Genomic DNA, 26,206 nt, shown 5'->3' with positions numbered 1-26,206 from the left:
GGAGTCACCATCTCTGGATGTGTTTAAGAAAAGACTGGACATGGCACTTAGTGCCATGGTCTAGTGGACAGGGTGGTGTCAGGGCAACGGTTCACTCGATGATCCCAGAGGTCTCTTCCAGCCTCATTGATTCTGTGATTCTGTGATTCTGTTTTTTAAGTGACCATTATTGAGATGTTTATAGATGTTAGGTGTCTAGTGTCAAGCCTGTGCCTTCATCTCTTATCATCCCATGCCTGTAGTCCTCTACATCATGTCCTGTGTTTCCACTTCTCAAGGACTTTGCTATCATGCCAGGCCTGTATTTATCTACACTATGTTATTATGTTGAGTCATAAAGATCTCATTATACCTGGAACAACTGCTTGTTACTGCTATCCATGTAAAACTATAGTTGTACCACACAAAGATAAACAAAAGTAAACCGATTTGATATAGACACCTGGTCAACAAGAGAAACTGCTGTCACAGCTGAACCAAGTAAAACAAAGTTACAGCCAAGTCAAGAGAAGTTCAGAGAGAGCAGGACAAGCCTCAGTCCTCAGGTCTTGAAAACACAGTACAAACTTTATGGCAATGGCAATACCATATTGCAGGGCAACATGGTCACAGTGTTCTGGTTTATATGTAGATAGAGTGAGAGGGGGAGAGAAAAGATTCTTCAAATGGTGCAAAGGACAGCTATCGGAAATTCAGGATTGGTACCGTTACCTACATCATTTAATAAGGCCTTGTCTTTAAGTCCTAGCATGCAGACAGGTCCCCTTTTTCAGATCTAGCTGAAATAATTACAGGTCTTTGCAGTCCTCAGCTGTCAATTAGTGCCAAATGGAGCCGTTGTCCTTACAGCAGAGTTGATGCAAGGCACGTGTAAATGTTTCCTAGTCTGCTATACTACAGATCCTTTCCAGGATAGCTTATTGCTGATAAAAATGATTCAAGTTAAGATGGCTGACTACAGTGTAACAGATGAAGAATGTGCACATGGTTATCTCTGCTGGGGAATTGTGGTTAGACCCAGTTTGGGACGGGGGTAACATTGCAAGCTGCTTCGGCAAAATAAATATGCCTGTATCTCGATGAACTGGCACAATTTCACTTAGAAAAAAATACCAGCTGAGGAGAAAATTGACAGTTTGTTCATAGCAGAAAGCTAAGGGCCAAAGTGGTGGTGCAGATAAGTTGTGCTGTGTGTCAGTACAATAATGCGAGTCAGTGATAAACACATTTAGAATAACTGGGTTCTGATGGAATAGAAAGGATGGAAAAGAAGGAAAAGGCATTAACTGGTGGGTATGAGAGGCACGATGCTTTAAATCACTGTGGAATATGACTAAGAGGTTTCTTTCAAAAGTGTGTTTAGAATAAAATTATACTACTCTTATAACGCTTTCCACATGTAGCTTTAGGGCACTTCACATTGAACCTGCTTATTTTGTAAAGTTGGATGCTACATCTTGAGACCTGTAGATTGGATAAGGGTTTTCAGTACTGCTTTCACAGTAATTTGTGATAAATACAGAGTTGTCCTAAACTCAGCTACAAGTTCAATAAGCACTCAGTTTCGGAACAAAACATTGAGTTTCTCTGCTTAATTTTAAAGGGTGTGCGTAGCTTGAAAAATACCCACTTCAAACCCAGATACATCTTACTAGTACCTACAAACAAAGAAAAATATGAGGGACATCTGCGAAGGAAAGGATTATTCAGCAGGCCAGAGATTGAAGAGGCAGTCTCCAGGGTGGACATGTACATCAAAATGAGTCAGGATTTTCCAGGATACTTTGATGCAGTGGTCTACACAGGTAAAGTCAACTCTTTCATACTAAAAATCTGACTTCTAATGTCACGGCAATAGATAGACTGAAACTGCTTTGCAAACAAAGCTACTGACAAATGTTAAACTAAGGATGACAAATGGTTTGGTGCTCAGCATAACAGTTTAAACTACTCCTTAATTGATTTTCCCGGTTAATTCTTGTCCCAGCAATCCAAAGGCTCTGGAGATCTGTCAGGACTGAATTACTCTGCTACGTCCAAGATGTACTTTAAGCCCATCTAGAAAGTGAACCAACTATTGAACTCAGCAGCACACTTGTTATGTATTGTCTCCTATGAGAATATTAAACTGATCTGTGCTAATTGTTGGTTTCTGGGCAGAGTTCAGAGGTGCTTTTAATCTAACAGACCTAATTATCTCTGGGAAAGACAGGGTTTTTTCAAGTGTTGAAACGACAGCTGATGTGCAGTCTGGCAACATCTCGCTGTAAAGAAGAGGCTGCTGCAAAGCTTTTCCTTGTAGGACTCTTCTGCTTAGTAGCTTCCTCAAGTCCCCCAGCCTGAAACAAGGATGTGAGGGTCGTAGATATTTCATTAAAACAAATATTTGCTTCTTGGTATTTAGGAATTGAGGATAGCAGGTGGTAGAGAAGAATCCTTTTCTAGTTCATTCTGTGTCTGACCTTTTGTGGAGGTGATTTTTGTGGTTCACCACAGTGATGTGAAATTGTGGTATGAAATATTGTATTTGTAGTTATTGTCAAGGGCATATGGAGCTTACAATTTAAATATAGTATTAAAGAAATAAAACACAATAAACCAAATTGCAGGAGGAGAATATTTAGGTAAGTGCAGAAACTGAGAGGAATTTCAGATTATTGTCTTGAATGTGCTATTTATGAAGATGAAGATTTTTCTCCCAAAGAGATGAGCTGAATAGTAAAGAATGCATTTCTGTGTCAAACTTCTGTGATTTGTAACTTTGTACTGATGAAAGCTTGTTTTTTGTCATTATGTATCCTTTCTCTCCACCATGAAATGCATATCCCTTTCTGCAGATGAATTGGATGAGGCATTCACAGAGCTGAGTTGCCTCGTAAAGGCATACCTGGGTTTGGAGCAACCTGCAGTTTTTGATAGCATGCAGGACTTGAACAGCAGAGCACAAGCAGGTACTGAGTCTGGGCACATGCTACTACTGTTTTTATCAGTAGAGTATTCCTACTTATTTGCTATAAGAATTGGAATCTGTGAATGACGCAACCTGTGAGACTACTTGTCTCTGAAAACTCCATGTGCTTCTCTGTAATGGGTCTCCTGGGTTGATTCCTCCCTGGGATCTGAATCTTTACATCACTGTGTGCCCTGAGGCAATAATATGCAGAAAGTGAGTTGCCTGACTCTTCTGAGGATGCTTTTGGGCTGAGGATCTCCCATTCGTTCCAGACAAATCACAAACAAGATGTGTCTGGTTGAGAGCTTTGTGCCTATCAAACTGTTGAGCAACAAGAAAATGGCATGGCATGGAGACTCTACTTTACTCTCTTCCCCAGGATAGCCAGAAGCATGAAGAGGTATCTGAAAACCAGGATAGTAAGATGAGTGAAGGCAACTTATAAATTCACTCCAAGTGCTTTTGGGGCTACCTGCTGCGGGGTAAATCCAAATGATCAGTAGTGTGTTTAACAGAAGCCTTTTAGCCCTTGAATGACTAAGGCTGGAGCCTCATGATCACTTCCAGCTAACCCAAGTGCATGCTGCTGCAAAAAGTGGTCATGCCCAACTTACCTCTCCTGCCAATGCATTTCTAGTCTGCTCATTGTTCTTATTCTTCTGATTGTGCAGTCATTTGTAATCTGGATCAGGGAGTGGTTCCATCCAAAAACTAACCTAGGAAAAAAAAACACCAACTTTCAGACAGATCAATTCCTTGATCAAACTCATCATGCACCTATAGAATTGGCTCAAGGAGGGAAGGGTAGGGGAGAAGATCTTCGTGGTTGCCTGTGGAGAAAGAAAGGAGGACTACTCTTGTCAGAGGCAGCATAACTAAGATTAGCTTAACATATTGTGAGAACTCAGCTGTAACCCTTGAATTTATTCCAGACAGGGCAGGTTACCAGCTGGGATGAAAGCCGAATATGATCTCTAAAATACTGGAGAAAAAGAAATAAGAAACAGACATTACGGTACTAAGATGTTGTGCAACATGGACTAACAAGAAGCTCATTTATGTGAACTCTTTCCTCTAACTCCAAGAGCCTCCATGGTTTATGGCTGTCTTGGTTAGATGCATTGCAACAGGAGAGTTAATGAGTTTCCTAAGTAACACAGAGCCAATTTCATGAACTTCTGTGTGGCTCAGAAGACTGCAAATAGAAGTAGCTGAAGGGAGGGCAAAAATGTCTGAGAATGTTAATGAAGGATAGTGTAAAATTCATCAGTTCATCATTTCAAATAATTTTGTATCCTGAAAGAATTAATAAATACTGATTTCCCAGTGGACAAGAAAAAAGCTTCTACACATATTGTGGCATGTCAGTGCTACAGCAGTGAGGACCTTCTGAAGAATCTTATTTAATCTTAAACTATGTAGATTTTATTTTCATTTCCAGAGCTTCCACGTTTGTTTGAAGTGAGAAAGAAGACTTCCTTGCCTTATTTATTCTAATATTATTGCTTATTTGTCTTAAAAACACTGGAGATGTTTTGTCCTGAGAGGCAACAAAACCCACCAAACCCTAACTAGATTATCAGGAAAGAAGAAAAAGGGGGAGAATTAAAGATAAAAGATTTCTATATAATCATGGTGGTTTTGAAGACATATACGTATGGATCTGAAGTTCCTTTAAAGGACTTTCTTTGTATTCCTCAGCAGTTCTGAGTTCTTTCAGTGAGTGACTTGTCACTAGTTACAGAAACTTCGTTAATGTGCTAGATTTTGGTAATTCTGCTGTCCATAAAGTAACTTCTAAATTTACTATGCACCATTAAATTCATTTAGAGCTTCATTTATAGGTGTTTAAATAAATTTAACTATCCTATTTCTAGAGATCATCTCTTCTTATGGACTGTGTGAAATAATTTATTTTTGAAAACTTGCCCCAAGGTTGTCTTTAATATGGACATTTTTAGTAAGATAGTAGCAGGGGGAAGATTGGTTGTGTGAGATTATGATAGGTTGTTAATTCTTTTTTTAATGAACTGCTGTGCAAGATCTTGTGCTCATGTATAGAGTAAAAATACTGGGAGAAAATAGATAAGTTCTTCTTTCTAAAAACTTTTTATAGCAGAAGTATAATACATTTCAAGCTGATAACGCTTTGTACTTGCATTAGCAGCTTTCATCCATGGAACTCGGTACTTTACAACTATTAATTATATCTCCCAGCAGTCCTGTGGCATACGTGTTACTATTTGTATTTTACAAATGAGAAAAGGGACATTTATGCCAAAGACTGATTATTTGTGATGCTGGGCATCAGAAATCCCACTGAAGGTTAGGCTCTGCTACTTGCTCAGTGTTGAAGTGAGTAGTTTACTGTGCCTGAACACAACCCACCAGTTTCAAGGCTCACAGAATCACAGAATCAACCAGGTTGGAAGAGACCTCTGGGATCATCGAGTCCAACCATTGCCCTGACACCACCCTGTCAAGTAGACCATGGCACTAAGTGCCATGTCCAGGCTTTTCTTAAACACCTCCAGAGATGGTGACTCCACCACCTCCCTGGGCAGCCCCTTCCAATGGCTAATGACCCTTTCTGAGAAGAAATGCTTCCTAATGTCCAACCTGAACCTCCCCTGGTGAAGCTTGAGGCTGTGTCCTCTTGTCCTATCAGTAGTTGCCTGGGAGAAGAGGCCGCCTCCCACTTCACTACAACCTCCCTTCAGGTAGTTGTAGACTGCAATAAGGTCACCTCTGAGCCTCCTCTTCTCCAGGCTAAACAACCCCAGCTCCCTCAGCCATCCCTCATAGGTCAGACCCTCCAGACCCTTCACCAGCTTGGTTGCCCTCCTCTGGACTTGCTCCAACACCTCAACATCTTTCTTGAAGTGCGGGGCCCAGAACTGGACACATCTCCTGCTCATCTCCTGTGTTCTTAACACCAGATCTTCTGGCAGCTACAAACCAGCACTATATAATGGCTATGCTGAGAGTCATCTGATAGACTGTTGAAACCTTTTTATAAAGGGATATACTAAGAAAAATAACCATATTTAGTGTATGAACATGCATATGGATGAGATGTCTCTTTGCCTTTCATCCACCACCTTTGTATGTGACTTCTTAGGTTATGAGCTCTTGTGCTTTGGTATTAGAGGCCGCACCTCAAATCCTGTGTTCAGTTTTGGGCCCCTCACTACAAGACAGACCTTGAGGTGCTGGAGCAAGTCCAGAGAAGGGCAATGGAGCTGGTGAAGGGTCTGGAGCACAAGTGTGATGAGGAGCGGCTGAGGGACCTGGGGGGGTTTAGCCTGGAGAAAAGGAGGCTGAGGGGAGACCTTCTCGCTCTCTACAACTGCCTGAAAGGAGGGTGTAGCGAGGTGGGGGTCAGTCTCTTCCCCAAGTAACAAGCAATAGGATGAGAGGAAACGGCCTCAACTTGCACCAGGGGAGGTTTAGATTGGATAGCAGGAACAATTTCTTCCCCAAAAGGGTTGTCAAGCACTGGAACAGGCTGCCCAGGGCAGTGGTGGAGTCCCCATCCCTGGAGGGATTTAAAAGCCGTGTAGATGTGGTGCTGAGGGACATGGGTTAGTGGTGGCCTTGGCAGTGTTGGGTTAACGGTTGGACTTGATGATCTTAAAGGTCCTTTCCAACCAAAACAATTCTATGATTCTATGACACACAATACAATTAAACCTTTCTCATGACTGGATTTCTGCAGACTTCCATGTACCAATATTTATAAGAATTTTTCAATGACTTAATTTCATATTTAGATACCATTTTATAGACAGGATAAATCCCAATTTACAGATGTTTCAAATTTGAAAAAAATGTTTTTGGAAAAGGCAAGCTAGTTGTGTCTTCAGCTTTCTGGCTTACAGTCATGTTTGATTCCTTGCAATACAGCAGCAGTGCAAGTCTTTGGGTTTCTGTTTACAGAAATTCAGATAAATAACAGAAGAAAAGGTGCCCTGCTAAAACTCCCCATCATGTTCTAAGAGCTCTGAGAAGGTTAACACTTCTGAGTAGGTAGACTGTAATTAGCTTAGAGGGCATAACAGTGGTGCATATCAGAGCATCCATAACAAAATGAGCTCATTTACCCATGGTTAAGCACCTCTTCCTAGTCCATTAATGTAGGGGTGGTTCTTTTAGATTTTTCATAACTTTCATTTGCCTAACTATTCAGGGGGGATAAATTTATTATATCTGTAAAGTACTTGGAAGGTTTAAAAGCTTTTAGGGAATTGTTTAGTTTATATCCTTTATAACTTTCACAGTTATCTTTTGCAAACCCAGAGCTGTGCCAAAAGCCAGCTGAGGATAGTCGCAAATGACTGGTTTCTCTTTGCTTGCTGTAAGCAAAGTGGTGTTCAGAATGTTTTTGTTGAGAATTGTCTTTTCCATACTAGGTTCAAGAATACGGCTCTTGGAAGACCAAAGTTGGTCACCTCGTAGAGTAATTATTGGAACTGCTTGGTCTTCATCTGTCAATGAGTTCTTGGACTCTTCTGCAAAAACGTGTCCAAGAGACACCTTGGACAAACTTGCTGCACAACTGGGCCCTGTGGTAAGGAGCATTTACTCCAACCTTAGACAGAAATGATAAGTTGTATGCAAAAAATACATGTTGGTCAAACCTTTCTTTCTCCAGAGAAAACTCACTCCCATTCGCTGGCCGTCTTCCATTTCAGCAATATTTACCAGTTCCCCAGAGTTAAAGGCAGATTGAGGAGAATGAGGCAGGTAAACTCAGATGAGAGGACAAGCTGTCCTTTCTGCTCAATTTTGCACCAGAATAAATCTGTTGATCGTAACTGATTTCATCCAATTGTGTACTGGTGTAAGGGAGCCGAATATCATCTCTCAGTTCTACAACAAGGTATGAAACTATCCTATTCAGAGGAAATAGTTAGATGCAGTTAATAGGATGAAGATTACTTATGAACGCCATCCTGTGGTGTGGAAAAACTCGTTCAGCTGAGCCTTTCAGTGTATGCTCACGATAACTGCCAGAGATCAAATTTAAGCACATTTTTCACCTACTTTTACTTTCTCAATCGACAGATTCAACAATGTGCTTGGATTTCAAATAACCTTTTGCAACTTCAGCTTCATCTCTCTCTCTTTTTTTACTTCTCCTTAATAGTCCTTTCCCTAGAGGCATTCATTCTCCTTGCAGGCAGCGGGGGAGTTGGGGCTATGAAGCAGATGTGGCCAATGCTCTTTTTATACGACAACGACAGGAGAAAGAGAAAAAGAAAAATGAAAGCTTTAAACTTTATTCCATTCCGGGGTGATGATGTCATTATGATGAATGATGGCTTGGCAGGCATGACTTGCTGTACAATTTTGCCACTATCTCTGGATTTATAACTACTTCTGATGTTTAGAATTAGTGCTGTAGATGGAGCAAAGTATCAGACCCCCCTGCCCCTGTTTCCCACGCTTTAAAAAAGGCTCTCTTAGGCGTGGAGGAAGGTATGACTGTAAAATGGCTGACATAAATAGGGAACCTCCCATCTTTCAGTCTTCTGAAATGAAATACCTCTTTTCAAGCCATGCAGAATTAAAAAAATGTCACAAGCATTGTTTTCATGTTCCTTTCATCCAAAGGTTTGTTAGTTTAATGTGAGAGAGAAGCCAGAATATTTCTTACCTTGGTGGCACTCTACCATCACTCCTACCCCAGCAATTTATTTTTCTCACTTTTTATTTCGTCTTTTTTATTTCTATTTTGAAAGTATACATTGTGTCAAGTCAGAAAGAAGTGGTTTATGATGGAGGCTATCATTTACCTCGGGTTTAACTTAGTGGTTGCAAGGCTCTCTTTCTTATTAGTCTCCTTGTTCAGTGCTGGTAATACCTTTTCGTTATTTACTACACTAAGTTTCCAATATATTTTTACATGCAGAGGAAGCTTTACAGCATTAGCTGAAGTGTCAACGTAGTAAAACGTTCAAGGTGAAACACAGGTGCCTCTTAGACCATATTTAATGAGAAGAATATAAATATGCCTGTGGCCTTAAAAGTAAAATTTTGTCTGAACTGTTACATTTGGGACTGCAAATGGTTTTTGTGCTTTTGGCACTGAAATACTGTGCTTTCACTGCAGTAACCCACATACCTCTGCCATCATGTAGAACTGGAAAATAAAAAATATGAAGAAAATACTGTGAATTATCCACAAGCAAAATAAGAAGCAGGATCTGCTGCTCAGGGAAAGACAGTAGATCCGATTCCTTGCAGCCTTATCCCTTGTGAGCGTGCCAACCCTGCACTAATTTTGTATGGCTGTAATTAACTTTACAAGGTATGAACAGAAAGGTATCTATATCTGTAATCCGCACAGAAAAAAGGGTCAGAATTATGTCTTTACCAAATAAAAGCAAAACAAAACACAAGCTCAGTGCGCATCTAAGCAGAGCCTTAATTAGCATAAATAGTGAAGGAAAGTGAAGGAATTCGCAATAGTCATAGTGAGCATTCAGCAGATTAACTTTAGCCTATTTCATTGCTCATACCATGACAAACCACCTCTATTACAGACATGTGATTTTGCTATTAAATTGATAACTATCAATGGCTATCAGTTCATAACAATTCAGGATTTAATAACTTTGCTCTGTGATTTACATTTTTTTTAAGCACACTGTAGTGCTGCATTTGACCTGAGAAATTACATTGTCCTACAGCACATGTTAATTAATACGCCCCTAAAACTCGGGACCACATTTTCCAGTCTGCTGAGATCATAATGTGTTCATTGTACAAAGTCATTTTAACTAACTGAAATTTGCAAAAGGTAATTCCTTCTTTGAAGAGAGGAGGAATATTGCTTGATACAGAGTTGGTAAGGCAGGTTTTCTGCATTGCTGGAGCAAGGAGAAAGTGTATTTAAGATGTAGCAGAGGGAAATTCTTCTGTATTCAGCCCCTTGCTGGTGAGAAGAAGCTTAAGACAACAGCATAGCTAGAATTATCCCTGCTCTAACATATTGGGAGGCTGCGATGCATCAAAGTGGTTCTCTGCAGATATCCATTCCTGCTACGTCCTGGTACATTTTGACTACTCTGAAGAAATGGAGCTTCACTGGAGATGAAGATCTTCATTTTTCAAAGCCAGCAAGATTTCAGACCAAAATTGCATTTGTGTAGATCATATTTAGCACCTTGTTAGTTATAATATAATAGCTCTGCTATTTTCCCAGAATATATAAACGCATACACTCTAGAGTCTTAGCAAAAGAGAGGAGTGTTACAGCCAATTAAGTTACCATATATACTTTTAAGTTGCTGTACAAAGTTGGTTGTATTTCTTTACCAGGAAGAAGCTTCCCTCCAAAGGCGTCGTTCTGCAGCACGTCAGGTTCTGTCAGAGAAGGCACCTAGTGCGTACGTCCAGCTCTTTCAAAGGTAACGTGGAGTAGTTTCAGCCAAGTCCTTTGCAATAAAGTGAAAAATGCCTGTTTAAGATTTTTCTTCTCCGCTGCTCTTAAGGATGAATGATTAGAAACTGTCAGGGATTGCAAATCTCATCGACAACTCTCCTTCCTATCACTTTTAAATCTAGCCCTAGAAATGTATCACACACTGCCTGTCTTTTGACTTGGGAGTGCAGCAGTCCCAAAATGTACACTGAAAATGTATGAGGCAGAGCCAGCCACAAGTAACTTGTCTAAAACCATGAAATTATTATATGCTTCTTCTCTGAGAGAGCAGCAAAGCATCATTCTTCTGGCAGCTCACACTCTCTGCCATGTTTTTTAGCACTACTAGTAATTAGTGTTGGAAAGTCACAGCCATGCTCAGCACAAGGTTGTTTGCTGCAGTACATCTTCTGTGGATCTCTCTGTTTTCAGAATTTCTGAAAGTTGACTCCACTTCCTAATTTTTTTTTATTTTTTTTATTTTTTTTTAGAAAATGGATCCTGTCTTCACTGTCTCTCTTCCTTTTTCCTCATAGTCTCAGCCCTGCAAAAATGGTGTTAAAAGTCTATAAATCTCAATGTATCTTCTTTGATTGACCTTTTGTGGCACTTCTGCCTTCCCCTGGTGTAAATCTTCCTAAATTCTCCTCTGCTTGCTTTTCCTACCTGCCACGAAAACGCTCACAGTGTTGACATTCAAAGTATCACATAGGCCTCTCAATCAGCAATCATCAGAACAAACAGAAAAGTTCACGCCTTTCAGCTCATTTCAGGCCTGTACAAATGCAGTCACCAATTGTACATACCTGATGTGTTGATGAAAATCATTCCAATGACAAAGTCTGGTGATTGACTTTTTTTTTTTTTAAAAAAAAAAAAAAAGAAAAAAGAAAAAAAAAAACAACTATTGAATTAAACTGTCTCTAGAGAGCCAATGGCCAAAGCTTACAGGCAGAGATGTATAATTATGATGCATTTTCCAAATCTTTACTTAGAGAAAAGCTTTTTTAAGTAGTTGATTCATTCATTTTAAACTATTTTCAAATGAGAAGAAAAATGGAAATCAGTGTTTTCTTTTGCTGGATGTTTAGTGTTGCAGTGTGAACTGTTCGTCTGAGTCTGCCTTAGTTTGTTGCTCTTTGCTCCCTTTACTCCACAATATTCATTTGCTGGAAGCTGATTTTGGAGTTAAGTATCAGACTGCTTCGGCAGAGCTGTCAGGCAGGTGAGAGAAAATCCTGTCACCCCCAATCAGCATTTGCAATTACCAGGCCTCAAGGGATAGATGCGCTCAGTGGAATTGGAGGCAAGAGTAGACAACACCCCATTCCATGCAAGAGGTTAAGTCAAGAGGTGCCATAAATATGAATGCTATAAAATGGTTGAAATTCTGAGGGAGAATCTGAATCCTGGAATGTGGTAATTAGATAGCGGAGAACCCGGTAGGTCACAGAGTCCAGTCCAGCAGCAAGTGTGTGATTGTTCTGTTGAGCATGTTTGTTTATCCAGAATTGAATCAAGTTTTAAATACTGGTAAGAGAGGGGCTTTCATCTTGGAAAAGCTCACCTAGGGCTTGTTGGATCTTTCTTCCAATATATAACTGAGTCCTGGGTCATGAGTAGAATCATAGAATCACAGAATGGGTTGGGTTGGAAGGGACCTTAAAGATCATCTAGTTCCAACCTCCCTGCCATGGGCAGGGACACCTTCCACCAGACCAGGTTGCTCCAAACCCCATCTTTGTAGTAATTATTTGTAGTAATATTAGCAGCAGCATCCAAATTATTTTAGGATAGATAGACTGTTGTCTTGTTTTGTACCTTTCCATAGTTCTTACTTGAACTATATATATGTAATGTCTTTTCATCGTTCTCTGTAAGTCTATGCTTAGTAAATTCAGTAGATTTACTATAAAGTCTCTCTAATTTGTTAATTAACTCTCAAAATTGATCAGTCCAGAGTATTTCAAGTGTCCCTACAACAAGGGCTGGCAAAGAAGACGCTATAGCCTGCATCTGAGGCATCATAGATCATTGTCTCTGCATATGTTGCTCAAAAATTACACAGATCTTTTCATGCGGCCATCACTGCATTAGATATCCAGGTTCGACATCTCATCTCATTGTTATGTCTAGATCCATCTCGGCTGTAGTGCTTCCCAGATTTCTCTCTCCTATGGAATATCCATGTTTTAAGTTACTGTCTTTCAAGCTGTGTTTTATTTGTCTTTTTACTTGACTACATAAGACTACATTTAGACTTGGGGGTGCTGATCGACAGCCGGCTAAACATGAGCCAGCAGTGTGCCCAGGTGGCCAAGAAGGCCAATGGCATCCTCGCCTCTATTAGGAATAGTGTAGCCAGCCTGTCTGGGGCAGTGATAATCCCTCTGTACTCGGCACTGGTGAGGCTGCATCTTGAATCCTGTGTCCAGTTCTGGGCCCCGCACTGCAAGAAAGATGTTGAGGTGTTGGAGCGAGTCCAGAGGAGGGCGACCAAGCTGGGGAAGGGTCTGGAGGGTCTGACCTATGAGGAACGGCTGAGGGAGCTGGGGTTGTTTAGCCTGGAGAAGAGGAGGCTCAGAGGTGACCTTAGTGCAGTCTACAACTACCTGAAGGGAGGTTGTAGTGGAGTGGGAGTTGGCCTCCTCTCCCAGGCAACTAGCGATAGGACATTTATTTGTCTTTTTACTTGACTACATAAGACTATATTTAGACCTGGGGGTGCTGATTGACAGCCGGCTAAACATAAGCCAGCAGTGTGCCCAGGTGGCCAAGAAGGCCAATGGCATCCTGGGGTGTATTAGAAGGGGTGTGGTTAGCAGGTCGAGAGAGGTTCTCCTCCCCCTCTACTCTGCCCTGATGAGGCCGCATCTGGAATAGTGTGTCCAGTTCTGGGCCCCTCAGTTCAAGAAGGACAGGGAACTGCTAGAGAGAGTCCAGCGCAGAGCCACGAAGATGATTAAGGGAGTGGCACATCTCCCTTCTGAGGAGAGGCTGAGGGAGCTGGGTCTCTTTAGCTTAGAGAAGAGGAGACTGAGGGGTGACCTCATGAATGTTTATAAATATGTAAAGGGCAAGTGTCATGAGGATGGAGCCAGGCTCTTCTCAGTGACATCCCTTGACAGGACAAGGGGCAACGGGTGCAAGCTGGAACACAGGAGGTTCCACATAAATATGAGGAAAAACTTCTTTACGGTGAGGGTGACCGAACACTGGAACAGGCTGCCCAGAGAGGTTGTGGAGTCTCCTTCTCTGGAGACATTCAAAACCCTCCTGGACGCGTTCCTGTGTGATATGGTCTAGGCAATCCTGCTCCGGCAGGGGGATTGGACTAGATGATCTTTCAAGGTCCCTTCCAATCCGTAACATTCTGTGTGATTCTGTGATTCTGTGACAAGAGGACACAGCCTCGAGCTTCACCAGGGGAGGTTCAGGTTGGACATTAAGAAGCATTTCTTCTCAGAAAGGGTCATTAGCCATTGGAAGGGGCTGCCCAGGGAGGTGGTGGAGTCACCATCTCTGGATGTGTTTAAGAAAAGACTGGGCATGGCACTTAGTGCCATGGTCTAGTTGACATGGTGGTGTCAGGGCAATGGTTGGACTCGATGATCCCAGAGGTCTCTTCCAACCTGGTTGATTCTGTGATTCTGTGATAAATAGAATAGGTCACGCCTGTTTAAAATATGGTTTTAAAAAACTCTTGCTGTCTATTCTTGCTTTAATCTTATCAGCTTTGTTCTGATGATTTTTGTTTTAGAACATGATAAACCTTTTCTTTATTTTCATTGTCAGCAGCAGTGCATAAATGTACTTCAGCCACTTAATGATCTGCTGTTTATACAAAAATACGATTTCTTTCACTGGTAATGCATCCAGCCTTGTACAGGCTTTTAACTGATGAATCTTGATGTAGTAAGCTTGCTGCCATAGCACTCCTCGCTGGAGAATATTGCTGCTCTAGAGGAGCTGAGAGAGAAGAATATGCATCCCTGCTTCAGTTACTGCAGTGTAAAGCCTCATTTTTACCCTGAACAGCCAGTGGAGTTTGAATTGACTAAAGGTGTGGACCTGTGTCCATGAGAAGCAAGCATGCATTTTGTTCTGTTTGTTCAGCCCCTGGGAAGATGTCATCTTGGAACAAAGTGGGTCAGATGGAGAGAGGGAGGTTCATAAAAGGGGATTAATTTCAAGTTGCAGTGGGAAATACAAGAAGGTCCATGCTTGCCATGTTGGATGGAGTTGGTCTAGAACGAAACTTTGTTCCACTGATGGCATTGCAAGTAACCTGAAGCAAAATAAGTACGTTAAAAAGTAGGCGATTATAACTTAGAAAGAATAAATTTGATTATGAAATATGCAGATAATTAATTATGCATATTTTTAGCACATAGAAATACCAGTATGATTAGCTGGATGTTTCTACAACGTGTTGCTTTAATTGTTGGGGGTTTTTTTAAATGTTGGACTAGATTTTGATTGTGTAAACTATGAGTAGCTCCAGTAAAATGGTGTTTTATTTGAGGATTTGTATCCTGATTTCTGTAGTTGAAAAGGGCTGTCAGTGCAAAGTGTACTTTTCTGTGTCCAGACACTTTTTGTCAGGCAATGAAGAAGAATTCAGTCACTTTAGTATTTCTTCAGAGCCAGTGCTGGCTCATATACACCTGCCCCTTCTTTTTCTTCCACTGCCTGCTCTGTGCTGCCACTGGCTCCAACGTCATACAGCTTCATGATGAACTGTATAAAGGTACAGATCAGGTTTTGCAAACAAAAAGGTTGTTTTTTTCAGCCAGATCACAGAATCACAGAATCAATGAGGTTGGAAGAGACCGCTGGGATCATCAAGTCCAACCATTGCCCTGACACCACCATGTCAACTAGACCAGGGCACTAAGTGCCATGTCCAGGCTTTTCTTAAACCCCTCCAGAGATGGTGACTCCACCACCTCCCTGGGCAGCCCCTTCCAATGTCTAATGACCCTTTCTGAGAAGAAATGCTTCCTAATGTCCAACCTGAACCTCCCCTGGCGAAGCTTGAGGCTATGTCCTCTTGTCCTATCACTAGTTGCCTGGGAGAAGAGGCCGACTCCCACTCTGCTACAACCTCCCTTCAGGTAGTTGTAGACTGCAATAACGTCACCTCTGAGCCTCCTCTTCTCCAGGCTAAACAACCCCAGCTCCCTCAGCCGTTCCTCGGAGGTCAGACCCTCCAGACCCTTCACCAGCTTGGTCGCCCTCCTCTGGACTCGCTCCAACACCTCAACATCTTCCTTGAAGTGCGGGGCCCAGAACTGGACACAGGATTCAAGGTGCGGCCTCACCAGTGCCAAGTACAGAGGGACGATCCCTTCCCCAGACCGGCTGGCTACACTATTCCTAAGAGAGGCCAGGATGCCATTGGCCTTCTTGGCCACCTGGGCACACTGCTGGCTCATGTTTAGCCGGCTGTCGATCAGCACCCCCAAGTGTCTTTCCGCCACTCTCTAACCATCGATTCCCCTCACTCTCTGAAGAACCGCTTGTGCTGGCATCACGCTGAGAGAGGACTGGGAGTGTAAATAGGTGGCTGTGGACCAGAAATGGTAGAGGGCAGAGGCAGTTCAGCTTGTTTTTGAGCAGCGCTGCTGCAGAGAATGAGAACCCTACTTCAGTTAGGAGTGAATCTAAATTCTACGAAATAAACGAAACTGATGCCAAAAATATATGCAAAAAAGTTCCTGAGGTACTAAATGTTTTGAATTTCTTGTGTATCTGTAAATATTAAAAGATTCTTTAATGCTTAATCTCATCCTTACATATTTTAATCCAAACTGAAATATATTGCTCAGTTTTCCTGAGTATGTGTTAGAAAGTTTTAAAAGCAGTGTCACACAAGAATCTAACCTATTTTATTTATTGCAGCCCTGCAGGGTTATCTACATAAATTTAGATTCTTAAAGCCAAATTACTGAAAACCTGGCCTCTTTATTTTTGCCTGTGGCTGTGTGCAGGTGTAATTAAAGTCATTTTGATGTCTCATTGCCTAATATAATATACGGGCAACGTTCAGTGGTTTGCTCTGTATAATTTCACTATAGTTGTCTGTGTGTTTGAGGGTAATAAATAAGGGGCTGGGTTGAAGTCTCGTTCAGATCAGGCCTTTAGCTAATGATTAACTTCTTGATTTCATCTAAATGTTGCTGAAAGAACTGGAGTAAGCAAGAGCAGGCATCACTGAGAGGAGAATTTATAACACGCAATCTTGCTTTTCTGAGTTGGAAGAAATTTGTACACTTTAGAGTTTCACTGGAGCTCCTTACCAGAACTGGGAAGAGAAAAGATCCATGGTCTACCTGTGGTTGAAACACTCCTCTTCAGGTTGGATTTACTTGCCGTGAGCATGAGATTTGCATGCACGTGGTTGCATGCATGTCTTGCAGACCCTCTTGGCTCATCAGCCTCTGACTTCAACGTAATTTTGCTTTACAGTTTTATTTCTATGCCCCTGTTAATGACAAAACTAGGACATTGTTCTGAACTACATGGATATGCCTTTTCACAGGGTGCTCTTTAACTTCTCCAGCCTGTTTTCCTTTTTTTGAGGCGTCCTGGTGCAATTTGAATTACACTCTGAGCCTAAACACCTATAACGACAGTACAAAACTTGAGAGGCAATGGAAAGAAGACATTTAGTGCAGAGATAGAAGGTGAAAAAACATCGCTATAACACCTTTAAATATGCATGTTTTTCTTAGCTATCAGACGTGTTGTTTTAAGTTTATTTATCATCAACTGAGATGTAGCTTCTGAGAGGGGGTCACAGGTTCTGAATCCAAACCTTTGCTCCAGGCAGTAGAGTTCATTTTCTTGTGGTGACCCAGTCCTTAGTGGGATGGCCTTGAATCCTGTCTTCAAATTTCTACTTTGACTCTTATAACCTCCTTTGTCAGGCTGTGTATTTCTGTGCCATATATTGAACCGAGCTCTTTGCTGAGAGATTGTCTTTTATTCTTTTTTTTTTATTATTTTTTTTATTCTTTTCATTTCCATGATGTGGCTATACAAGAAATTATTTCTAAGAGCACTCAGCTCTGGGGGCCATTAATGGAATCAGGCCCTTTCTCCTACGTAATTGGTTCAGATTTTGATCTGAGCCGATAACGAACAAACACCATTACCAGCCGGCGGTTGCTTGACAGTGAAACAATAACAGCTTGAGGCCTTACTCTAGGGAAGCTTTATTTATAGGTATTAATAATAAGAAGAAACTAAAGAAAGGGAAATTTAAAAGTGACGAGTAAAAAAACCTTGCTTGCAATGCACAGTGTATTGGGCTAGGGACTGATTTCACAGAATCACAGAATCAACCAGGTTGGAAGAGACCTCTGGGATCATCGAGTCCAACCGTTGCCCTGACACCACCATGGCAACTAGACCATGGCATTTCTGAGGAGGAGTGGGGAAAGCCTCATCACTGAAGCACCAGAAGACCCACGGGGGAAAACAGTCCTGCTTGGCCAAGATGAGGAGATGTGAAAAGACAGTTTGAGATTCCAGCCTCTCTCTTTCCTGTGGGAAGGTGGCAGTGGTATACCTGTTGCCTTAACGGCCTATGGGTGTGATTGAGGGCTTGATGAAGAACTTAACAGTTTGGGTTGATTTTCCAAACTGTAGCAATGAATCCTCATATATATACACAAAGATATTAACCATCCTTAAAAAGCTAGCTTCTCCCATGGAGCAAGCATTCAGCAGTTGCTGCTGGAGTTAAAAATGTTCTTGCCAAGCTTCCTAGGGCAACTAGAAAATTGCACACACAATATATAGGCTCATTGACCTTAAAAATAAACAGATTCCTTCAGAGTTCAGTTGAGGTGCATCGGTGGGATGGCTCTGGTACAGGGAGTAGATGTATGGAATTTTCCAAGGGCTGTAATTTTAAGTTCAGCATTTCATTAAGGGTCTCTCATGTTTGGCAGTCTTCAGTGCTGCATGTCTTTGGTTTTAGCTCTGTGGTTCGAGTCTATAAATAAAAGTGGTGTCAATACTGCAGTTACCAGGAATGGGATTTTTACGTGTTATGCATGGCAGTGAAGATGAAACTTCTCACCTTGTGAGTTAGCCACAAGGGGTGGGATTAATCTCACCCAGTTTTAGGTGTCTTTAATAAAAATGTCTCTGTCTGAACAAGTAGGCCTACATTACTCTGTCTCAGCAGAGAGTGATTCATCCAACCTGCTTTAGATATCTACTTATGCTTGCGTTTATTCATACTGTAGCTGTGACTGTTGCTCTCTATTGGCTATAAACAGAGCCTGGATTGCTACCCCCAACTGCTTATTGCTGCTTCTCTCCCACTGGAGATAACGCTCCCCTCCATCTGAACATGAGGTGTTGGAGAAAGTTCAGAGGAGGGCGACCAAGCTGGTGAAGGGTCTGGAGGGTCTGACCTACGAGGAACGGCTGAGGGAGCTGGGGTTGTTTAGCCTGGAGAAGAGGAGGCTCAGAGGTGACCTTAGTGCAGTCTACAACTACCTGAAGGGAGGTTGTAGTGAAGTGGGAGTTGGCCTCTTCTCCCAGGCAACCAGCGATAGGACAAGAGGACATATAGCTTCAAGCTTGGCCAGGGGAGGTTCAGGTTGGACATTAGGAAGCATTTCTTCTCAGCAAGGGTCATTAGCCATTGGAAGGGGCTGCCCAGGGAGGTGGTGGAGTCACCATCTCTGGATGTGTTTAAGAAAAGCCTGGACATGGCACTTAGTGCCATGGTCTAGTTGACATGGTGGTGTCAGGGCAACGGTTGGACTCGATGATCCCTGAGGTCTCTTCCAATCTGGTTGATTCTGCGATTCTGTGATTCTGTGAACAGGTCTTGTGAGCACACTAGGCACTAATTATGCTATCACAGTCTATAAATGCAGGTAACCAGCACTTTCTTTTCTTTTTGTATCATTTTAGGGACCTGGCAGTCACTCCTGCACCAAACAGCTCCTGTCAACAACTACTGGAACCAACAATACATGCTTCTCTGCTCTCAGATGGCAAGAATGTCACCCAAGACCAGAGCTTCCCCCTGACTAACCCAGAGAGCCGGTGAGTTCAGTTTCTGAGACAGCAGATGATCGCTGGGTGGAATGAAGGTTAATGCCGCAACGTGCAGATCTAAAACCATTTCCCAAGCTAATGCAGTTGTCTCATCTGTTACATCAACAGCCTTATTAAACATGTGTCGTGGCAGCATAAAACAAAGTCTTGTCATTCATGGGAATGGCTTCATTTAGACACCACAATTCACACAGAAAGGGAATTTCAAGAGCTTTCTATCAAGAGGATCTTTGAAGGGAAAAAGATGCTGAAAGAAACTTGGTCCAGGTATAGAAAAACAGAACTCGAGTGATAAATATGTTTTTTAAACAAATTTACCAGATATTGCTATCAGAATTATTTCTCATTCTCTCTTTAGAGGATTACCATAGTTGCTGTTGAATACCATTTGGGAGGCTCTGGGTGGTATCACAATCTTCAAATTCATCTCTCGTCCATGATCACAGCAGACCCCATCAGCATACTGAGCTCTGTAGTACCTTTACCTTCTCTTACTATCTCACCCATTGGTGCTGTGCTTCATATCTTGTCCAGCATCTCTGCTCATGAGTGATGAACATCTTCTTTTATTTGTACCACAGCTAAACACTCTCTGAGGTATGGAAGGGAGACAACTCCTATCTCATTTAAAGCTTGTAGAGAGGTGAGGATAGAAGAAGATTTGAAGAGGCTACATCTTCGGTGTCTTTTAGGCCGTCAGCTACGAAGCTGGCTATATTTTCCCGACTTGCTCTGCAGATCCACATTGCCTCTTACAAGATGGCTGAGACTTACCCTAATGGTCCTATCTGCTGTTGTGGCATTGTGGCCTTTCTTTTCCCCCCTCTTCTGGCCATCTGTTGTAATCTCCTGCCCAGCTGGGATACACAGAAGCAGCCGGATGCCACACAGCATGACCTAGTGAAGCACAACACACCAGATCCCCCATCCACACTACGAAACAGTGGCGTGCCTGTAGCCATGCTCTGCTCGCTTTTCTGAACCTACCACAAAGCTCACCTGAAAGCTGCAACTTAGAGTGAGCTGATGTCCATATGGCTGTTGGTAAACTTGAATTTGATCATGGGTTCAATCCCATGTCTGAGCTTGTTCTCATTCCATACAAACCAAGGTACATTTCCCGCTATATTTAAATATACCATACCATGTATTTTTCATCTGTGTGTTTTCACATCTTTTAAAAATCACTGTTAAATAACCTCCTAAACACACATTCGGCAGCTTTTCACGTTAAGTCAGACCGATGAGAAATGCTGAGCATCTTCATAAGATTTCAACCCATTCACTTGATTCCTCATCTGTTAAGCAGAATTCTTAGCTAAACATCACAGAATCAATCAGGTTGGAAGAGCCCTCTGGGATCATCAAGTCCAACCATTGCCCTGACACCACCATGTCAACTAGACCATGGCACTAAGTGCCATGTCCAGTCTTTTCTTCAACACCTCCAGAGATGGTGACTCCACCACCTCCCTGGGCAGCCCCTTCCAATGGCTAATGACCCTTGCTGAGAAGAAATTCTTCCTAATGTCCAACCTGAACCTCCCCTGGTGAAGCTTGAGGCTGTGTCCTCTTGTCCTATCGCTGGTTGCCTGGGAGAAGAGGCCGACTCCCACTTCACTACAACCTCCCTTGAGGTAGCTGTAGACTGCAATAAGGTCACCTCTGAGCCTCCACTTCTCCAGGCTAAACACCCCCAGCTCCCTCAGCCGTTCCTCATAGGTCAGACCCTCCAGACCCTCCACCAGCTTGGTCACCCTCCTCTGGACTTGCTCCAACACCTCAACATCTTCCTTGAAGTGCGGGGCCCAGAACTGGACACAGGATTCAAGGTGCGGCCTCACCAGTGCCGAGTACAGAGGGACGATCCCTGCCCCAGACCGGCTGGCTACACTATTCCTAAGAGAGGCCAGGATGCCATTGGCCTTCGTGGTCACCTGGGCACACTGCTGGCTCATGTTTAGCCGGCTGTCGATCAGCACCCCCAGGTCTCTTTCCACCGGGCCGCTTTCTAACCACTCTTCCCCCAGCCTGTAGTGCTGTGTGGGGTTTTCAACTTGCTGTTGAAAAAATTCTCACTGTGCCTGTTATATCCTAGAGAGACCGCCAGTTCCCTCTATGTGATGTACTACCTGCCACTGTAATTACAAGTAGTTAATTAACACGCTGTAAAAAGGTTGAAACCGTAAGCCTCTGCAGATTCATTTGTCCTGAGTATTTGTGCCACAGTGGAGTGTGCTGAAGGGGAACAGAGTGAGTGTATGAAAGAAACTGAGTGTGTAATAGGTTGCAGAGGGATTATGCATCATCTGTCCTTACCAGTAAGAGGCAAGACCTATAACTCACATGAATGTGAAGCTGTGATGAGTTGTAAAGGTCTTACCCTTCGCATATGGGTATAAATATGTCTTTCCACTCCACCACATTTGGATGTTTTGACTTTCGCAGTGTTTTCATTTAGCACCGTTAATAACACAGTGGAAAAACAACTGTGAGGAGAGAAAAAGCAAACTGCTAATCTGATTCATTTTCTGTGCATGCAGCATGGCCCGCAGCAAAATTGTATAGAGTCATGTTGTCAAATCCTTTTGCGAGGGAAATGTGGAAATTTTGGAAGAAATGTGCTTATAGGTGTGATTGATGGAAATGCTGTTGTGTAGATGCATTTGAAATACTGGTGAGAAAAATCCCACATTTCTGAAGTATTGTAGTAAAGTCTGTGGTGATTTTGTTTGAATATTGGGCTGGTTTAATATTTTCTTTTTCTTTCTCTACAACTTTATGCTTTCAACATTTGGAATGGAAGAAAGAGTAAACTTAAAAAAACCATCAAGGGGTAAGAGCATGAATGTATTGACCTTCAGTTTTCAGCAGGGCAGTTTCTAATTACATCCATGGCTTCTTTTCATTGCTAAGACCACAGCTATGGTCTTCTCCTTGGAAGTAACCTATGATGACCTAGTCTTCCCTGATTTCACAAAAGAAAACACCATGCCAGTTTCCAGGGAGTTTTGAAGTCCTCTGCTGGAGGCTGAACTCCCCCACATATGAAAGTGTGGATTTTTTTTTTGCCTGAGGTTCCATTTGTTTTCACTTATAGGCTTAAACAATTTATCATTGCCTGTGGTGAGTAGCAGTCCTTTAAGACAATATATCTTACAACTGTGTTTTAAAGGACTGCTACTCACCACAGGCAATGATAAATTCTTTAGGTCCCTGTCTGCTCTATTTCATTACTCACTTTTACCTGTAGAGGTGTTTGTAAGGATGTTGAAATGATCTGGTTACAGCATAACAAGGGGACAAGAAGAGAGGAGAGGCAAAATACACTGAGTTGGAGAGCAGACACTTAACTACTTAATCTGTTACTGTACCTCCATTATTTGCAAGTTTGAGGGTGGAGTCAGAACCTCACCTACCATTGACCAGCACATTTAACAAGGAACTGTCTCAAATATTTAATTGCACGTCCCCATTCCTGCCAAACACAATCAAATGAAAAATTTCCATCAATGGATATTATTACGACACCACGTGCCATGATATATGTTAGGGTCTGGCAGTCCAGTGCAACCATAATCTAAACAGAATCTATAGCAGTCCAGTGCTTTCCTCCTCAACTCATTAGTAACATACTTTGTATTTAGTGCACACAGAATCCATTTATCTCATTACTCCATGGGGTAATACTGGTTTTTTTTAAGCTTCCTATTTTTCATTTCTTTTCCATTTAGCTGACTGGGAAATTTTACTAGAGGGAACACATGCCTGCTTCACCTATAAGAGTTCTCTTTTGTGGGATGAGGCTGTCAGGGAAGGACTATAGATAGGTTATCCAAACTCATTTACTGATCACCTGGCAAAAGCACAGAGGTAGGTTCTCAGCCTCTTTGTCCCACCCCTCCCAAATACCTTGGACATCTAGGTGGCAGAGACCTCATAAGCTCTAGTTTTCCCACTTATTTTTGATGTTATTCTCATTGAGTAGTTTTACAAGAAACCTTAATAAGTTGTTTCCTATGACACTTGTACTAGAAAAGCCTGGGTACGTGCCTTCCCTTTACACCCTGCCAAGTGGTATGTAAATTATTTCCCACAGTTTACCTTGTCTTCTGCCCTTTAAGAAAGGGACAGCTGGGGAGAAAGGCAATGAAGATTTTGGTTGAACACCTTGGGAAGCTGGATTTTAACATAGTGCATTCATGTAATTGTGGCTAGAGATCTACAGGGGTTAATTCTAACTGTATGATATCTATTTTTAGCCTTTATTTGTAGGCAAATGTGTGACTCTGTTCTCTGAAGCCAAAGCAGTAGTCAGCCTTTTAGAAATTGGAATAGATGTTGTTGAAGAGTCCAAGCTGCTGTTTATACTGAGCCTGGATTTACTACTCCTAGTAATTTCTTATCCCTACTACAGTTATATCATATTTAGGCCACTAAAATGAGATTACAACTAGGGTTAAGCACTTGACTAGCGCATTCAGTGTTTGATGAGCATCCTTGGATGCAGTGGACCTCAGAGGAAGACGCAAGCACTCAGTACATTAGGGGATATAATATTCCTTTACTTGAAGGCAATGGCAAAATTCTCATAGACTTCCACAGTACATCTAGTGAGAAGATAATTATCTGTTTCTTATGGGAGTACCACACTGTTTTATCTCATTATTCATGATCCCTTCTTCTTATTGCATGGATTTATTAAAATACCACTGAAATACTTTCTTTCTGTTCCCCAGAACACTGTAATCACAGTATTCTCACAAGGCAAAATGCTCCTTGCAAGAATTACGGTATGAAATTATTTTGTCCCGCACCATGGATAAGGTCAGGGTGGATAATTTTTGAACTTCCTCCCAGATTCACAAATCTATGAATCAATTTCTCCCACCTCGACCTAAACAGTCCTTTCTGTATGACGAGAGACATGATAAAATGTCTTAAGCATTGCTCCAGATATATATTATGGTTTTGCATTAAATAGGTAGTTATTGATCTCTCCCTATCGATCAAGGCCTTTCCCTTACTTTTCTTGAAGTAAATGGATAGCATATAGATGGAAATGGAAGGCCTTTATCAGAACAAGCTACAACATGGTCGTTATCATTGTCAGGGTCTCAGACTACTCAGGCTTTGGCTTTGACCAGATTTTCTGCAAGAGACATAACAGGTTGGAGGTGCCTTGGGTACTGCTCACTGGTAAATGCCTACTCATGGTCCATGTTGTCACCTGGGTACTACAGAAACACTTCTTTTCAAGGCAATTCCTATTTTCATTTACTCACCAAGAGAGAACATCATCTGCAGTGCTGAATTACAGATTTGGAAACAAGGAGCTCTGAGTTCTGATCCCAGATCTCAAGCTGATTCACTGTGTGGCATGAACCTCTTTATTGTACCTGTCTGTGCGATTAATTAAACCAATAAATGAAAATCGAGAGAGGTAGCAGTTGTGTTTGTGAGCACTAGAAGTTTTGAGATAATTGTAATGTGTGAAAAAGCTTTGTGCAACTGATAAGTACTGGGATTTATTTCTGACTTTGCACTGAGTTATGTGACTGCAACCTCAGTAATACTGTCAGACCTAGTGCACATGCTTGTTTTACTGCCATTTATAAAGCATGAATCGTTCCCCTCTCTCAGCTGCAGAGAGTCTGGTCCTGCTAGTGGGCTGTTTCTTCGGTCCCCTGTTTCCCATGCTCATCTCACTGAAGAAGCCAACGCTGAGCATCAAAATCCAAGAGGAGATGAAGATGGAGTGGACAGATTGAAAGGTTTGAACCATATTCCAATGTAATAGTTTTGCTCAGGCTGTGTACCTTACTTACTGTAAGCTACTACTGATAGTAGCTTTGTTTGGGGGACAGGGCAGCTTCTTCATGCTTCTGGTAATGACACTCTTATAAGAGCAATGTTACGATGTGGCAGAATCATCACAGTGTGAATGCAACATAATACAGCAGCGTTCTCTCAATGAACTTTTGGAGGAATTAAAAACTGTGACTGCTTAGGCATAAAGTTACTCTTCCATATGTCTGAGGTAGAGCAGTCACTAGACTATCTGAAGATATTACTCTTCCCCCACCTAACAGCCCCCAAAACACTGAGTTTTAAGCTGGAGATATGCTTTGTGGGAAATTTTGACTTCTCAAGGAAATAAATACCCTCTTAGTGCTTCTTCACTTTATAATTTCTGCAGAGACCGAACTCCCTAGTGACAACCTTCAGAGAAAATACAAATCCAGGACTGGTTCTTCTCCTGTGCCTCAGCTCATCAACTGGTCAGGCTCCCACTTCAAACCTGTCCTACCTCCAATCCCGTCTGGGAGGAAGACGACCAACCCTTGATAGCCACTACCAGCCAAGTCTTTGTCTTGAACCTTGACTCTGCACCGGATCTTTCTGTCTAACAGCAATACTGATTTTGATATATTTCTCTTCAACAAATATTATTTCTAAATCCATTTCTGATTAACTCTCTCCCCCAAAAAAGTTATTTATTTATAACTTTATTAAAAAGTAATTTCTGTGTTTCCCAAAGGTAGAAATTATTTCCCCAGGCACTCTCAGCTGGGAAATGGCTTAGGTTTTTTCCTAACAGCCACATGACCATACCTTCCATTAATTTCACTCTTTCCTCCCCCTCCTATATTATAGATTTAATTGAGGTGTGGAAGCATCAGGGCCTCTGGTAATATTGCCTATATTGTAGTACTAGTGAATTATTTTGAAGAGGG

The 26,206-nt window shown here is 41.9% G+C and overlaps 1 protein-coding gene across 1 annotated transcript in view; it reads left to right on the top strand.

The window, feature by feature from the left end:
- LRGUK (leucine rich repeats and guanylate kinase domain containing) overlaps positions 1–25,817 on the top strand; it is a 59,132-nt gene extending 33,315 nt beyond the window's left edge. The window contains exons 14-21 of the mRNA XM_068402007.1: positions 1,604–1,805; positions 2,838–2,951; positions 7,366–7,523; positions 10,280–10,368; positions 19,323–19,457; positions 22,276–22,305; positions 25,113–25,243; positions 25,669–25,817. Of these exons, the coding sequence (XP_068258108.1) occupies positions 1,604–1,805; positions 2,838–2,951; positions 7,366–7,523; positions 10,280–10,368; positions 19,323–19,457; positions 22,276–22,305; positions 25,113–25,243; positions 25,669–25,817 (1,008 nt within the window). The remainder of the gene's footprint in view (positions 1–1,603; positions 1,806–2,837; positions 2,952–7,365; positions 7,524–10,279; positions 10,369–19,322; positions 19,458–22,275; positions 22,306–25,112; positions 25,244–25,668) is intronic.
- Positions 25,818–26,206: the final 389 nt, after the last annotated feature.

The sequence above is a fragment of the Nyctibius grandis genome, chromosome 5 (genome assembly GCF_013368605.1).
Source record: "Nyctibius grandis isolate bNycGra1 chromosome 5, bNycGra1.pri, whole genome shotgun sequence".
Taxonomy (NCBI): Eukaryota; Metazoa; Chordata; class Aves; order Nyctibiiformes; family Nyctibiidae; genus Nyctibius; species Nyctibius grandis.
Note: the sequence above shows the minus strand (reverse complement) of the source record. Positions and strands in the feature narration are given on the sequence as shown.